Source organism: Oenanthe melanoleuca, chromosome 4 (assembly GCF_029582105.1).
Source record: "Oenanthe melanoleuca isolate GR-GAL-2019-014 chromosome 4, OMel1.0, whole genome shotgun sequence".
NCBI lineage: Eukaryota > Metazoa > Chordata > Aves > Passeriformes > Muscicapidae > Oenanthe > Oenanthe melanoleuca.
Window position 1 is genome coordinate 53452835 of NC_079337.1, and position 15888 is coordinate 53468722.

At 35.4% G+C, this 15888-nt stretch overlaps 1 protein-coding gene across 8 annotated transcripts in view; it reads left to right on the top strand.

Moving 5' to 3' along the window:
* The window catches only part of KCNIP4 (potassium voltage-gated channel interacting protein 4), a 373098-nt gene that overhangs the window by 284438 nt on the left and 72772 nt on the right, over positions 1 to 15888 (top strand). The window contains exon 1 of one of the 8 annotated variants that reach the window (XM_056490436.1): positions 2762 to 3222. The exons of 6 other annotated variants lie outside the window; for them this stretch is intronic. In XM_056490436.1, the coding sequence (XP_056346411.1) occupies positions 3111 to 3222 (112 nt within the window). In that variant the 5' untranslated portion in view covers positions 2762 to 3110. Of the gene's footprint in view, positions 1 to 2761; positions 3223 to 15888 lie in introns of those variants that run through there. One more of the 8 variants, XM_056490440.1, reaches the window with a different exon arrangement.

The following is a 15888-nucleotide window of genomic DNA, read 5'->3' on the forward strand; positions in this document are numbered from 1 at the left end:
TATACTTATATGCTTGTAATTGAATTCTTTTTTAGGTATTATTTAAGTATATCTAGAATTTAAAATTGTTTTATTCCTTAGTTGTTCAATTCTTATCTTCCTTTTCTTATTCTTCAGCATTTGTTACTTCTGATGTATTAAATTAAATGCAATTGTTTGTTTTTAAATGGCAGATTTTCTCTGTTCTTAGTCAACTTTGAAATGAATGACATTTAATTTCCCATATCTAAACTTTATAAATAATATTTCTGAATTTTTTTTTTTCTTCTTCTTAGGGAAAATTGATGGTATTCTACAATCATGCAGCAATCAGTTGCAAACTGTAATTAGTGCATAATGCTCTGCCCTATTTACGGTGTCCTTTTTATGTTATTTGCATTCCACACATAAATGATTCTACTTAAAATGGTTAGAGTAGCCAGTAATTAGTTGGGATTGTTTTGGGGCATAGAATTTTTTTATTGAATTTCTTCCAGAAGAATTCACATTTCTAAGTAACATTGATGTTTTAATCTGTTGCATGGCATATTGCAGGAAAGATTTCATGTATCGCTTCCTTCTCCTTTCCACATGGTTTCTTATCCTTGCTGCTTTACTTTCTAGGGTTAGGGCTTGGAGACTCACAAATTCAGTGCATGGTTCCCCTAACTTAGAGAACTATCATAAGAAACAACGGGAAAAGTCTCTTTCTTTTTTTAAGGAGGCATTCTCTGAAATCAGTACTCAGTTACATTAATTCAAGTGTATGTTCTCAGCTTTGCTGTGCAGGTAGAATTGGCCCCTAAAACTCATCAAATTCATAATCTTTTTCCCTTTCATCTTTTTTAAGAGGTTCAGGCATTTCTTCCTGTGTGAAAACCTTGGCTGTGTCTGGGACCACTTCTTGCTGGTGGCTTTCTACAAGTGGGTTGTCATCTTCAGTGGGGGAGTAGAAGGGGCAGGGCAGCTCAAGAACACAAGGTAGCCTGAACCTACTGCATGAAAGGAGAATGTGGAATGACAGATTTCTTCATTTGAATAATTTCCCTGAGACCACTTATTAGTATGAAATTATATTGAATTTAATACCTGCTATAGTGTTAGTGTGGCATTATATTAGGATTATTGTTTCTGCAGTATTGTAAACATTTGGTCATGCTTCATCATTGAAGAAAAAGAACACAAATTTGAGAAAAAGAAAAGCCTAAGCAGGAATAACCTCAAGTTCAAAATAGAAGCCAGAGATGAAAATGAGGTCAAGATCAACATGTCAGAGCCTTAAAAGGAGAAGATGATATGGAATACCTAGAAATTGTAAAGAGTAAACAAAATGTTGCTTTTCTTTTAAGAGCAGAAAAACTTAACAGGAAAATTGAATCAATTATATGGAATATGATGTAAAAAGGACATATTTGGAAGGTGCAAATGTGGGATAGTGTATTTGATTTGGTTTATTTTTACTGTGCTCTTAAGGCAGTGTTTTAGCTTTATAGGTTAATGGGAAAGTGAACTGACACTCAGATTGACAGCATATGTAAATAATACAGAACTCACAACATTCTAGTATTAAATACCCAGAAGTGTAAAATCAAATAATATTCCTGCTTTTATATTGACTAGATATAACCTAAAATTAACTGAGGTACACACATGCATTTTTGAATGAATAAAAATATGTAGATTCTAAAGTTCTGTTTATATTGTCCTTCAATGTGTACAGCCTTCAAAGAAAACAAAAGAAAAGCTGAATGCAAATTGTAGATTACATTTTTCTTTCTCTACCTGGTAGCCCATAAACAATAGATTGTTAATGCTACAACTTATTATGCTAATTTAAAATTATAATGACTTTCTGAACAAAAATATAAATTCCTGAACTTCTTGATAGTTAGCAAAAGTTTTTTTTCTAGTCAAAAGAGCTTAGCAATACAAATAGTTGATACTGGACATCATTTATGTAATTCTTTTTAGTGCTAAAACATATGTTTTAATTAATAAAAGTGTCTAAATAATTTTTTCTGAGGCTTCCCTTCACTTTATTGTTGTGCCTTGTATAGCAATGGGCAAGATTTATTTAAATTTTTAGGATGGCACAAGGGTAAGCATTTAGGCATAACCTTGTGTTGGTTAAGCATGTGCTGCATGAATATTTTTCAAAGCATATTCTTCACACAGGGTATCCTCTTGGTAATCACATTAATAAACACAGGACAATTAGTTTTATGCAGACTGTCTAATAAATCAGCTGGGATTCTTTTTCCCCTGATGTGTAGCCTGGGCAAGATCTTCCCAGGAAAATGCCTAATACCCATTAATGCATATCAGAGTTTGGGGTTCAGCACTTGTATGTTCATGTCCTGAGGCAGAAAAGCAGTGTTTTGTTTCTTAATCAATAAAGAATACATTCTTCCTGGCTGTGGATCAGGGTTTGGGCAGTGTGTGTCTCCTTGACAGCACTATATTTTGCTAGCTGGAGGCACTGATCATGCTGATGTGTATTTCTTTAATTTCTAGTCTCACTTTCAGTGAAGATTTAATTAGACTCTGGTGATGCTTGAGGAAGGCACAGCGTTTCTCCGATCATTGTTCTTTCTAATGCAGAGGGCGGTACTTTCCTGACATGCAGCATTTAGCACGTGAAAACAGATGTCTGCCTCTAGCAAACTGTCATCTCTCAAACTTAACAAAAACTGTGCTGGGAGAAGCTGGGGAAAGGCTGTGAAGGCGGGGGGGATTGCAGCGAGTGCTGATAGCAGCGTGCTCCCTAGTGCAAGTTTCCAGAGCTTTTCCTTGGCACTGGCACAGCCCAGTCTCCTGCTCCGACACAGATATTCCTCCAGCAGCTCCAGTAACGCTGCTCCACGGATACAATGTCATACCCAGAGGTTCGTGGTCCACCTCAGCCTTCCAGGACTGGCTGCTGATGAAATCAAATGCTTAGAGAAGCATGAGATGCGGGGCTTTATCTAATGTTTCATCTCAGCTGGAGTGGCTGCTGAGCTGCCACTGCTTGGTATAGTGGTGCTTTACACCACTGCAAATTTCCTCAAAGCAAACTCTTGGTAAAATCCTCCAGTTTCCCTCTGATTGCAAACCGGTGTGAAGACTGGAATGATTTGCCTGTTGGAAGAATGTTGACTCTCGAGTGGGAGTCGGAGGGACTACAAACAGTGGGTATTGTTGTGATTATATTTGCATCTCTGAAGCTGCTTCATTTGCTGGGACTGATTGATTTTTCAGAAGGTAAAGTGATCACTCACAGTTTGTGCTGTTTGTAGGTTTGGTGTCTGATCTGCAAAAATAGAGAGCATCAGCTATAAAAGCTGTGAAATGAAATAAGTGAAAGGTAACAGACTAAAACCCTGGTTCACTTCTGTTGCTTTTGCTTCGTTATTAAAAACAGAAGTAGATGCTAGCATAAGATTTTTATTTTACAATGAATTTACAACTGTGAGAGGATGTTCATTAAAAGAAGACTAAAATAGTGACCATAACACCTGTCAGTTGCCTTTGAAAGCTGTTCAGTGCTACTGAAGGTGGTAGATTTTAGTGCAGTTCATCTTTACAAAATGCTGTGCTCTTTGATTTATGATGTAATTAGAGTTTTCTTCTGTGTTTCTGTGTTTTAAGTCTGTTTCATAGATAAATGCAATGCACTGTTATTACAGGATGAGCTTTAAGATCAAGCCTGCTCTACATCTTAAAAAAAAAAAAAAAGGCATAGGTGCCAACATTAAATGTGTGTATTTAAAATATATATCATTATATATGTTTTAAAATTCCTGTTGCTTGCTCAGAATCTTGTCTGCTCTCTACTTTATGGGTCATATCATTTCATCTACTTCCAAAGAGGACTTCACATTAATTTATTAGAACTTTTATTTCTATGCAAAGTGTGGGGTTTTTTCACATTTTATAGAAATAAGCTATTTCAGGCCAGTTATGACTGAGATTTTTTTGCTGTCAACTTTTCAAGTTTTTCACAAAATGTCCACTCAGTCACTGAAGCCCTTGCTCAAAAAATACTTGCTTTTGTCATTATGTTTGCTCATGTCAGTCCAAACCAATCCTTTTTGCTGGGTAACTGCTTTCAGTCAGAATTACACAGCCAAGGGGAGCACTCCAGTTTTCTGAAACATTAACTTTTCATCATAGAATAGGATCTTTGATGGATGTAGATTCACATAATCACCTCATAAAATTGTTCAGAGTGCTGATAAAATTTGAAATCATTAGCACTTATATAGTTACTGAACTACTGAAATAAATCATATTTCAAACTGCATGTGGTAAGAATATATATTTGCTTTGTTACTATATAATGTATTGGTTATGGAATTACTTTTTCAGTTCTAAGCAATGGGTAATTTACCCCTCATAGTAATTTACCCCCTTAGTAGTGCTCACTTGAGAGTTTCTCAATACTCTGGATGTGTAACATTTGTGACATGTAAAAAAATCATCGGGTAATGCATTAGCTTCAGCTTGATTATACATGGCAAAAAATAGGGAAAAAAATTGAAATGCAATATTGCTTTTTTAAGTATATGTAGAGTTAAATCCTTTCCTTGATTTCTCACTAGTTTTGCCATTAAGTTTGTGGAAAAATGTTTTATGTGATTTCAGCTCTATTAAATCACTAAAAAAAACCCCAAAAACCTCCTGGTACAAATTACATTATTATTATTATTATTATTATTATTATTATTAATAATAATAATAATAATAATAATAATAATAATAATAATAATAATTTCAAGAAGACCTATCAATTCAAGTACACCCTTTTTTTCTGATGCACCCATTAGTGTCGTGGCATTTTCTCACATGATATTAATTTACCTAGCAACATAAACCAATCCCTAAATGTAAAAAGATTAAACTTTTTAAGGTACTGTTGATTTACTTGTAATTGCAGTGTGAGTAACTCCAGTGACTTAAGGAGTTTCCAGTTCCCCTGAGGCTGATCTGTGCTAATCAACTCTTCCATGTTTGGGTACAACCACTACATTAAACATGAATTCTGCCCCAAATAGTTAAGGAATATTTTATAGTGTATTCAGAACTAGTGTTTTGTTGTTCACCTACTGAATGCAGGGAAAGGTTTTCTGTTCATATCCATGGTGGAGCACATTTAAACTGCCAGCATTGATCTGGAAACCAAAATAAGCAATGAGTCCTCCCCATCCACCACATGCAGGCAGGTCATGGGTCATATGCTGAAACAAATCTGTTCCCATACTTAGGCTTTCTGATTCCTTAACATGCTTAACATCCCTGCTACATTGACTTACTCTGCAACTATCACTAAAAGAAATGGCACCATGCCTGATGTTTGCTATTACAGGGCAGAGAAGACAAAGGATAAATCCTTAGTTGCTAACTTGCTACAACTCCAGTGATTTTTGTGCAGTTATGGTGAAGAAGAGCCTGACTTGCCCTCATCTCCATGAGAAAACAGGAGAAACCAGTCAATTTGCTTAGTTTTACTGAATAAACTGAATCTCAGAATTAACTAGGTTAGAAAAGACCTTTGACATCATCGAGCCTAACCTGTATTACTGCAGTGTCCCAGGACTGACAGGACAGAGAGAAACCTGATTTTATCCTGTGTCCCAAGCTAGGGACTGTGTTATTCTGCTTCATCCATTCTCCACTTTCCAATAAGTAGAAAACAGACCAGAATGAAGATAAAGCTGGCTACACTGGAGCCAGTAAGCTATTTTTAAAAGGACAGAATTAAATCAATACAACTTTTACTAGGAGAGATTGAAACTCCCCTTTCCCTCTCCCTCCATTACTTTGAAAGTGGTTTGACACTGACCATTATCTTCCCTCCGACTTCCTTGCCTGGAGATTTTTCTGCTGGGCAGCTTCACTCCAAAGCTTTTGTTTTGTTACTCAAGCTGGAAGGGGAGGAGAGGAGGGAGATCAAACTGAAGCAATGGATCAGAACAATAAAGTAATGGAGCCAGGTTTACAGGGAATTCATCCACCAGAAACTTGGAGGGGAGAGAAGACAAAATTAAGTATTCACTTTGCATTTCTGTGTCCAGAACAGCTGTCAAGTGGTATCTATGAAGGGAGATTATCTAGACGTGTGAGCAACTTTTTTAAAAATTAGGGAACTGCATAAATCAAAGTCTTTGAAAGGACAAATTCTATGTCTTTTCCTATGTGTTGATTGTGGCTTGAAATATAACATCTCTTACAGAAATGCTTTTCTTCTGTTTGTAAATAGGATCAGCCATTGTTGCAATCTATTTTAGACTCCCTTACTCTTTTCTTATTCCTTGCACTAATCTCTAACAGTCTCTAGAGCTTCTTGTTTTCTTTCAAATGCTTATTCAGATATAAATGTCGTGTTTGACATGTGAATGTCCTATGAACTCCATGTGTTTTGGTCTATAGGACTCACTGGTGTCTATGTCTTTAAACTCAATAGGCTATCAGGGGTAGGTAAGAATATTTGATCCTTAGTTTCTCCTACTCTGATGCAAAAGAAAAGACCAGTTCACTTGCAATTATCAATAAACATATTTGGCTGCAAAGTCAGCTTTGTGAGTAAGTAATTTGTTGCTTTAGCTACAAATTGGAAATTGGTTCAGGGGTAAATAGAGGTGGTTTTTAATATAAGTGATTTTCTACCTTAGGATAAATCTGCCCTATGCAGAAAGATTGGGATTTTCTATCTCATCTAATCTGGATGGACAGAAGTCACCTCCAGTCCAAAACTCATGTTGGTGAATTTATCTGTTCTGTCACACAAACTGCTAAAATGTGTCCTCTTTCATAGTTCAGATACTTAAAAGCACAGAGAGGATGCTAGATCTGTCTGCAGCCATCTGTGTTAACATGTTGTTAGTTACCCTTATGGCTTAGCAAAACCAGTTAGGTTTAAAATATTGTCTCAAGTGCAGTATGACTCTCACCCTTATGATATGGGGAAAGACATGCTGCTGAGAAATTCTCTATTGCATTGTATTTTCTAAGAAAAAGAATACAAAAAGCATGGGAGTTTTCTCCTTCTCTGTATGTGGCTGGCATGAATGATCCTAATTTGAATGTCCTCTCCATCCACTGAAAGCTGTGCTACAAGTCCAGCTTCCAACAGACCCTCCTATGCTGCTCCCTCTCCTATGTAACTCCTCTTAGCCAGATGGGGTGCAGTGTAGCATAATTCCACAAAAAACAGGAAGGCAAAAATATGCCATGCAGCAGTACCTGCCCCCTTGCCTTTTCTCAGCAGCTGCTTATGACACCTGTTCTCAGAAAAATGCTCAGTTAACATGTGGTGAAATGACCACCTCCTACTTGTCTTCTTTTCTTCTCCAGACAATGCAGAATTGACAGAATTACTTTATTCTGAATAACCCAACCCTCCTTGTATACCTTGACAGATATTCTGGATTCAAGGTTTCTAAAGGAGAGTCATTCTATAGAAGTGTCTATAGATTGCACAGCAGAGTTACTTCAGAAGACCAGATGTGAAACTGCATTCAGTGGCTGCTTTCAATCCAACCTTATTCCAAATAGATGTAAAAAAAGAGGTGTGAATTTCAATATGCTCATTTATATAGATACTTTTCTGTGTGCTTATGTCGGATGCAAGACAGGCTGTGAAACTTACTGGAACTTGTGACCATCTTAATACCCAGCCTCAGGGCAGTTGCTGATGTTCTATTTACTCTTCCTTCACCTATCCTCAAAAAGTTGGCTCCTCCAGGCTTGGGAGAATGGTTATGTTTGGAAAGCAATGTGTTGATTAACCTTAACATTGTTATATTGAAAGTAAAATTTTTACTTTGTTTTGCTTTCCTTTTAGTTTAGCAGTTTCTCTGCCTGGACCTAATGATATGAATGACATTAAAAATGTAATGCAATGTGCACAAATGACATACAAATGTAAAGTAATGTACTTGGTAAAGAACAGCAAAAATCATTCTTTCATGTCAAAATTAGAGAAATCAAACTTTTATCAAAATAGGAGTAAAATGGGACAATTTATGTAAAAGTTTTGAAGAAGGGCCTGTTTGTTTATGAAGATCTTTTGATTGATCTTTTGATATTTTGATTGTATTTTGATAAATACAATCACCCAAAATAAAGGTAGGTGACATATATTTGACACCTGCAGCAAAGTCTGCATCTTGTATCTCAGAGCATGGACACCAGGACCTTCCTACAGAATGCCCTGATTAAGCATTTTCCCTGTGCACTCTGCCACTGCTCCATGCCCAGGCTGCTTTTAAAATGTAGCTCTGGATAAAATAATTCATTTTAAGATGACAAAAATTTGATATGACAAAATATGTTTCTGAAAAATAGCTACACTTGGTCATCTGAGTGTAGGTGTGGAGAGAAAAGCATTGCCAACACTCTAAGGTACTTCAGTGCTGAGAATCTAGAAGGCCTTGCTGTTGGAATAAGATATTTGCAGACAAGAAGAATCATTGCCTAACATTCCATAGAACAAGACTGAATACACACGATGATGGAATGACTGAATGAAAAAAAAAATCATAATGATGTAGATTAGAAATAATACAATCACCTTTGGTCTCTCGAATCTTAAATGATTTGTTCTATTTTTGATGCATTTTTTCATCAGAATTCTTTGTCCTTTTATATTAATGAGATATGGAAGATAATGATTTTGTAGGAATTTATGTATTGATTAGGTGTAGACCTATTTGAAACATCAAAATTTACAAAGCAACTGAATCTGTTTCATGTAATGCAAAAATAATAACATAATTTGGAGATATTATGCTACAATTTTATTGTTTATTATGCATTTTAGCTCATAATAAAAATACTTACAGAATTACCTTGGGGGAAAACTGCAGAAACAGCCATAAAGCTCATTTTGCAATCTCATCTACATAACTGCTTCATGTTACTAGAGCAGTATGAAGAAGCACAAATGAGGCCATCCTGTTCATAGAAGTGAAATATGCCCTTCCAAAGGCTAGTCAGTGAACTTTTAGAAGTAGGCCAATAGTAGATTGATTGCCTGGATATGTGCATGTGTGTACATTTCATGAAGAAAGAGGAATAATCTCAAATGAAGAGTTTGTGTACTAAATTTTAACAGTAAGTAGCTTTTAACAGATAAGATATCTCAAGAAAACTACTATAACTGTGTGGAAGGTCTGACACAGGTTCAAAATTGTTAGTTTAATGTTTCTATTTTAAAAGGCACTGTAAAAAATGCCTGTAAATTATGCTACTGCAAAATCATATATATCTTCATGTTAAAATGGTAGGATACAGTTCAGATTCATTATTTTATAATTGCTTGTAAGTCAATTGATAGATTCCATATGTGCATTTGACCAGTTTTTGAATATATATATAGATGAAGAGACCTTGACTATTTCTGATAGGTATCTACCCTTATTTTGAGAACATTTTCAGCTTTCCACTCAAGAAAGAATAAGTTGTATCATGAAAAAAATCCTTGTTTAGACAGCACAGCTTTTGTAAATTAGAAGGAAGGATATTGATCACAGAAATGAGTCAAACCAAAAATGAAGTGCAACAGTTTAGTGACTGTTTTGTGATGCTCCCAAAGGAGGCTTGTTCCTTGTAGCTAAAACTGCTGGGTTTGAAGTGGTAGAGTGGAATTAGAGAAATTTGAGAAAATGTAGTTGAGAAGAAAGGGCAAGAAGAGTTCAGTTTGCTTAGTGGTTAACCACCAAATGAATAAGTAGCAAAGTTAGGAGGACCTCATATATTTTTTTTTTTTTTTCATAAAATAGAAAAGTTAGGAAAAATAATTAGGCTCATGAGTTTCAGAGAATTATATTTCTCTATATCATATGTCAATCATGTTACATTTGAGCATTCTCCTGTGCCAGGAGAAGAAATGTAGCATTCCCTGCTCAAAACCAAATTTTATATTTCTGAGTGATCTAATGGAAACTCCTTACTAAGCTGTGATTCTTCAGACAGTCATAGTGACAGAGGGGCTGGTTTCAGCCTAGATGTACCTGAAAAATGCTGCCATAATGTTTAACTGTGCTCTAGCAGTTTGATCTGTGTCCTTCTTTTACTGTAAGTACTTCAGATTTCTTTGTTTCTCAGTAATAAACAGTGGTCTGGGTTTTACACATCATGATAAAATTTGAGCTAAGGCAAAATATGTACATTAACATTTGTCTTGCAAAGTTTTATTATGAAGAAATTGACTGAATTTCTTCCTTTGAGACAGTAACAGAAGAATATCCCACTTGATGTGAAAACACTCCTGGGGAAAGATAGCACTTTCCACAAATGGTAGAGCTGTGTTATTCTTTACATTGACATACTTACTGCTATTTTGTAAGAATACTTGTGATTAATATCCTTAGACTATTGACTAATTTGCAATGAGCATTGCCCTACATCTCTTCTGTAGTTAGAATTGTTTTTAAGTTTCCTGTCAGACAGGTACCAATTGTCAGCAACTTTAATTACAGAATTAAAAGAATCATAAATGAATAGACACCTGGGTTGGCACTCAGGAGTTCTCATTATGATTTCTTTCCTTTTTGACCTTAGAAAATCTAGGAAATGGTGGAAATTATACTGGTTAATTCACGTGAGAATGAGTGGGTTGAAAAAGTGGCATCCACTTTTAAATTTTAGATTTAAATTTATGGTGTAATAAGTGCAGGTAGATTAATTTGCCATATTTCACAGGCTGCAAGTTAAAAAATATCTTAGGTAGTTGTTTGAAATATTTCAAATACTACTCTTATTTCTCAGTCTCTTACTCATGTGAATAGTTTTTTAATACAACAAATTTGTAATAGAAATGCATTTTTAATTTCACCATGAGATACTTTTTTGTTATTAAACTGTGGAACTTTCCTATGGATTCTGTTTTCCCATACATAAGAAACAGAATTAATTTTGATTTAAAATTGTAAAATAAATTATAAATAATTTGAAATATTTTTTTCCTTAGTTTAATCTTATATAGAGAGAGAGTTTTTCTTGCTATATTTCAATAATAAGTATGTGCCTTAAATTGCTTTTCTCCCTCTGGGCAGTCTTTCATCCTCATTACTGTCACTAAATCAGTTAACTTGCAATAATCGTTTTAGGATTGGATTCAGCCCCTGATCCTTGGGTAGATCAGAAAACTGTAACTTTTCTACTTGTTTTTCTCAGTTAAAGAAGTCTAATGCATTGTAGTAAATACAGAGCTTGTAGTGTATAACAGAGATTTACATATGCCCATCACTTTACTCTCAGAATTCAGGGCACAAAACAGCATTGCAAATATAGCAACCAACACAAAAGTATAGGCTGTTTTTATAGAATAGAGAATCTCAGTGCATTACCAGTAAATGGATGCTTCTTTGTGTACCCATATATTACCATGAATTTGTGCTTCTAGCTTTTTTCCAAATAGAGAACAAAATTGCTGAAAATAATGTTATTAAAAGCTTTTATTCAGATCTCTTTTATCCATGCCAGGTTAAACTTGTATCTCATAGATGAATGCTTGAATAGAAGTATCTGAAGTGTTATAATTAAGTAAAATCCTGAGTAGCAAATTTTTGCTCTTATGAATTTTATTAAATGGTGCAATTTTGTGTTATTTGTATAACAAGAGACAGTAGGTGCAACCATTCTGTTGGTTATTATTTTAAAAATTAGATTTTCTGCCGAAAGGCTCTGCAGTTCAGGGCTGTTTGTCTTTGTACCACTTCAGAAGCAGCCAGAGAGAAGGCTGGCAACACAGGGAGTAACAATCTCATTTTGAGCTCTCTGCTGCTGAGAAGAAGCAAGTAGCAGCAGGTCAATATTTATGGCAGCTCATGCTTTCTGCACTCTGCATGGCATCTGAATCTGGGATATCTGATGGGAGGGAGGGAGAGGGGATTCAGTGCAGTGCCCAGATGAGTAGAAAGCAGAACAGAGGGGATATCCAATCTTCTGGAGTGTTGAGGTGGCAAATGAGATAACATTTGCATGCAGCAAGATGACCTAGCATGAGAGTTGATGCTGTATGGATAGGGCAGCCTTGCTCAGAAGCATTGCAATGGTTGCACGTTTTTAGGGGGGGCTTAATACTATAATAGGTTAATTCATTAATCACAGCATAATTCTTAAGGACATGATGATGTTATCAACCTTTTAAGAGTGGATAAAAACAAGAAAAAGCAAGAGGGTGAGGGAGGGCAGATACAACACCAAAAAATTAAACTGTTCAGGATTTTCTGTTCCTGCCATTTTTCCAGGGAGGTATAGTTACTCCTTTTCACTGTATTGCATGATAAGTGAACACTTGAAAACCAGCTGGTTTCAAACAAAGAAGCCTGGTAAAGCAGGACTACAAATGAAGATGCTCTGTTTTTCAGAAGACTTTGGGGCAGACCTCAGAGGAAACTTTTCAGCAAATCAGGCCACATCAATTCAGCTCCTAGATGTTGATCTTTGTGACCCAGTTTAGACACCTTCATTTGAAAATGTAGTTTAAGCACTACTGATTCTTTGCATGCTATTTATCCTCAACATAAAATCCTTTTCTTTTTTTTTTTTTGTTATATTTTTTTAAATTTTAGGATCAACCTCTTCATGGAGATGAATTTAGACATGTCTAAATCATGTGGTTTGGTGTGGAGTGTAGTGGACTTAGATATCCAGGAAGCTGCCTGGAAAGTGCATTAAATTACTTCACACTGAGCAAAGAGTTTTTATAGTCTTGGTTTTTGAACAATCTCCCTCATTCTTGTTTCAATAAAGACTAGTCTTACCCTGCAGGAAGTATGAAGCATTATTTAACACCAAGTGATTCACAGTGTGCTGTTACTGTGCTACACAGTTGTACATTTCTGAGGAAAAATTAACTTAATAATAGTTTTATTACTTTAATCCTGTGATAACTGAATTCATAAATTCTTGCTTTGCAATGTATTTGAGAATGGCTAAGAGAGTGTAATTCTAAAAATTTATTGAACCCTCTGCTATCTCCAGCTGGATATTTTAAAAGAAAAGTAGTATCATGCATCTTTTCTGTTGCTTTCTTTTCAGTGTAGTCTTTTTGCAAAACATGTCTCTAAATTGAGACCTTAGTTCCTGAAAAAATGTATAGAGGATTTTTGCTATAAGTCTTCTTGGTTCAGTATCAGAAAGGAGAAGAAAGTTAATGAGTTAGAATTGAACTTTTGCTTATTTTTCTTTAATGACCATCTAGAGAAACTGAAAACAAACATTTCACAGAACTAAAACTCAGGAATTCATGGGGTTGATAGGAATGTGAACTGACAAAGTATGGTAAGCCTTCACCTGACTTAATGCTTTCTGATTATCTTATTTAATATCCATTTTACTAACTGATAAATACTTTCCACTTAAATCATGTTGTTCATTCCCAAAGCTTGCAAAAATGGAGTAAACCTCTATATTCCTACAATAATGTATTCCTTTAATATAATTTCTATAATATAAATTTAATCTATCATCATCCTGAGTAGTTTTCACCTTTCAAGAGTCCATGAAGGTTTAAAAGCAGACAAAAGTAGCAAGCTGTCTTAAAGCTGGGATCCAGAGAAACTCAATACTGGGCACATTCTAACCAAAACCATTCATGTGACAGCCCATCTCTTTTGAAATTTTCACCCATGTCTGCCTGCATTAATATATTAGTAGGGTGGAAAGCTCTTTAAAATAATTGTACTAAGCTAGTACATAAGTTAAGACACAGAGAGCTGTTTAAGGCCTAGGAGTAGATAAAAGTTGGATATCTGAACTTCCTGTCCTCTGTAATGACATGTATTGCACTCTGGCTTTTCATACTGCCAGTTATATGTTGTTTCCCCTGGCACATCTTTTTTTTCCAATTGGTAAACATCCTGTTTCCAAAACATTGATTTACAATGACAACAGAGGCCATCCTGAGTAATTTGTATGTATGGTAGTTTCATGATAATTAAAATGGGTCCCAGACTGGGTATGCTTTGGGGAAATCATAAATCTTCCTTGAATTATCATATCTTTAAATGTGCAAATGTTCATTAGGTATATGAAATTAATCATGTAACATGACACATTTGAACAAATTAAGGTGGTCATGCTCTGTGTGTAATGAAGGTAAATAAATACACTACATATTTGCTTTCCATAGTACTAACATTATGTTCTTGCAATAGATGTTGGGATTTTCTAAAAGCTATTTTTGTGTGCAGATAATTTTTTTATTTTAATTGCAAATTTTCCTGCACACACACATCCCACACCCTTAGTTCCCCACCCCCAAAAAGGCTGGGATGTGATCATATTTTCAGTGATTCAGCATTCAGCTTGTTTTGTGGAAGACCAGCCAGCACTACATGCTCAATAAGTGTATTTCACTTAGTGTCTGTCAGTTTCTGTGTTTGACACCAGTCATCTATTTGTCATTCAACAGCAGGACAGAAAGTATCTCTGATAGTGCTATTCTAAATTAGAATTGAAAGCTTAGGTTTTTTCATGTCCTCTGTGTAAACCAACACATTAAAGGCCAAGTTGTAATACTAAAGTGAAAGTTAAAATTAACATTTAAAAATGTATTTCTTGATGTTATGGTAGCAGAGAGTGTTTTATTTCAATCAATGAATGCAATACCATTTAATGCTTTGCTTGTTTTAATTAATGTTTTATGTTTTAATTTTTTAATGTTTTAATTTTTTTTCCTTACCCTCCTAGAAGTAGTAGACATTAAAAATTAAATACAACCATTGCTGAAGGGGACAGATTCATGAGGAAGACTGGGCTGAGATTAACTAAAGTGATTTTCCTTCAAAATTATTATGACTATAGGATAAGGTGCTGGATTATGAAGGTGTGCATGTGTGATATGCAGTGGAAGTGTAATAGGCTTAAAGAAGGAAAGTAGGACTGTTTGTCAAATGTGTGTCAAAAATACCACATGACAGTCTCATAGTTTAAGACTATATTTCAAAAATCTATTTAAAGTTAAGGTGAGTCAAAATGATCTGAAGGTTGCCTACAGAGCTCTTTAATGGTGATTTATTTTGTGGTTGTACATTGTAATAATGAATAACAAAAAGCTTCCTGGTGCAAGAATGGTCTAAGTATTGTAAATGTTAACCACCAAGACAATATTTATGCATAAATTTTGGAACCACTAGGAGCTCTAATTAAAAAGTAAGGAAAGAAACTATGACTAATTATTAATTGAAAAATAATGGTAACTGTTCAGGCAAAGTGAAAAGGTACAATTTCTGCCAATATTTGTTGGATTAGATCTTCCTGTTTTCTCTCAGCTGGGTCCTGCAGTGGTGCTGCCTTTTCTTCTGAGGCTGTGTGCACAGGCTGGAGCTGCACAGCAGCACTGTCCTCACTGAAAGCTCTGCCTTACCTCACTGTAACCTTCAGTCTAAAGCTGGCTCCAGTGACAGACAGCCTGCCAGACCAGCCTGGAGCTGGGCTACCACAGAGCCTGGCAGGCTGGCAGGGTGTGCTGCTCTGAAGACAGACAGCCTCGTTCCTCCCCTTCCCCTGTGTGTACTTAAAATACACCCAGTGATATGTACACATCATCAGCAAAGCAAATTTCAGACAGCAGAGACCATGAATAATATTTTCAGTGTAATCAAAATGAACTTCAGGCTAAAAAACCTCTCTCTTATTATTCCTTCTTCAACAATATTTTAAATTAGTTTAATACACGCTGAGGCATTTTACCTGTCACATTCAAATGAAAGCAGTGAACCATATGCTGGTTATTTTTCTGAAGACCTGCTTCATGTGAAAGCAATTTTTAATAAGAACACTGTTGTGATAGTTCACAGCATACATTTATAATGTATAGCTACTTAGGGCTTGTCCTGCATTTTTTGCCAATTTCCATTTCTTCATGAAGAACACTCAATTATGTTCTTCATTGTTAAAGCTATCAGGAGTTTAGAA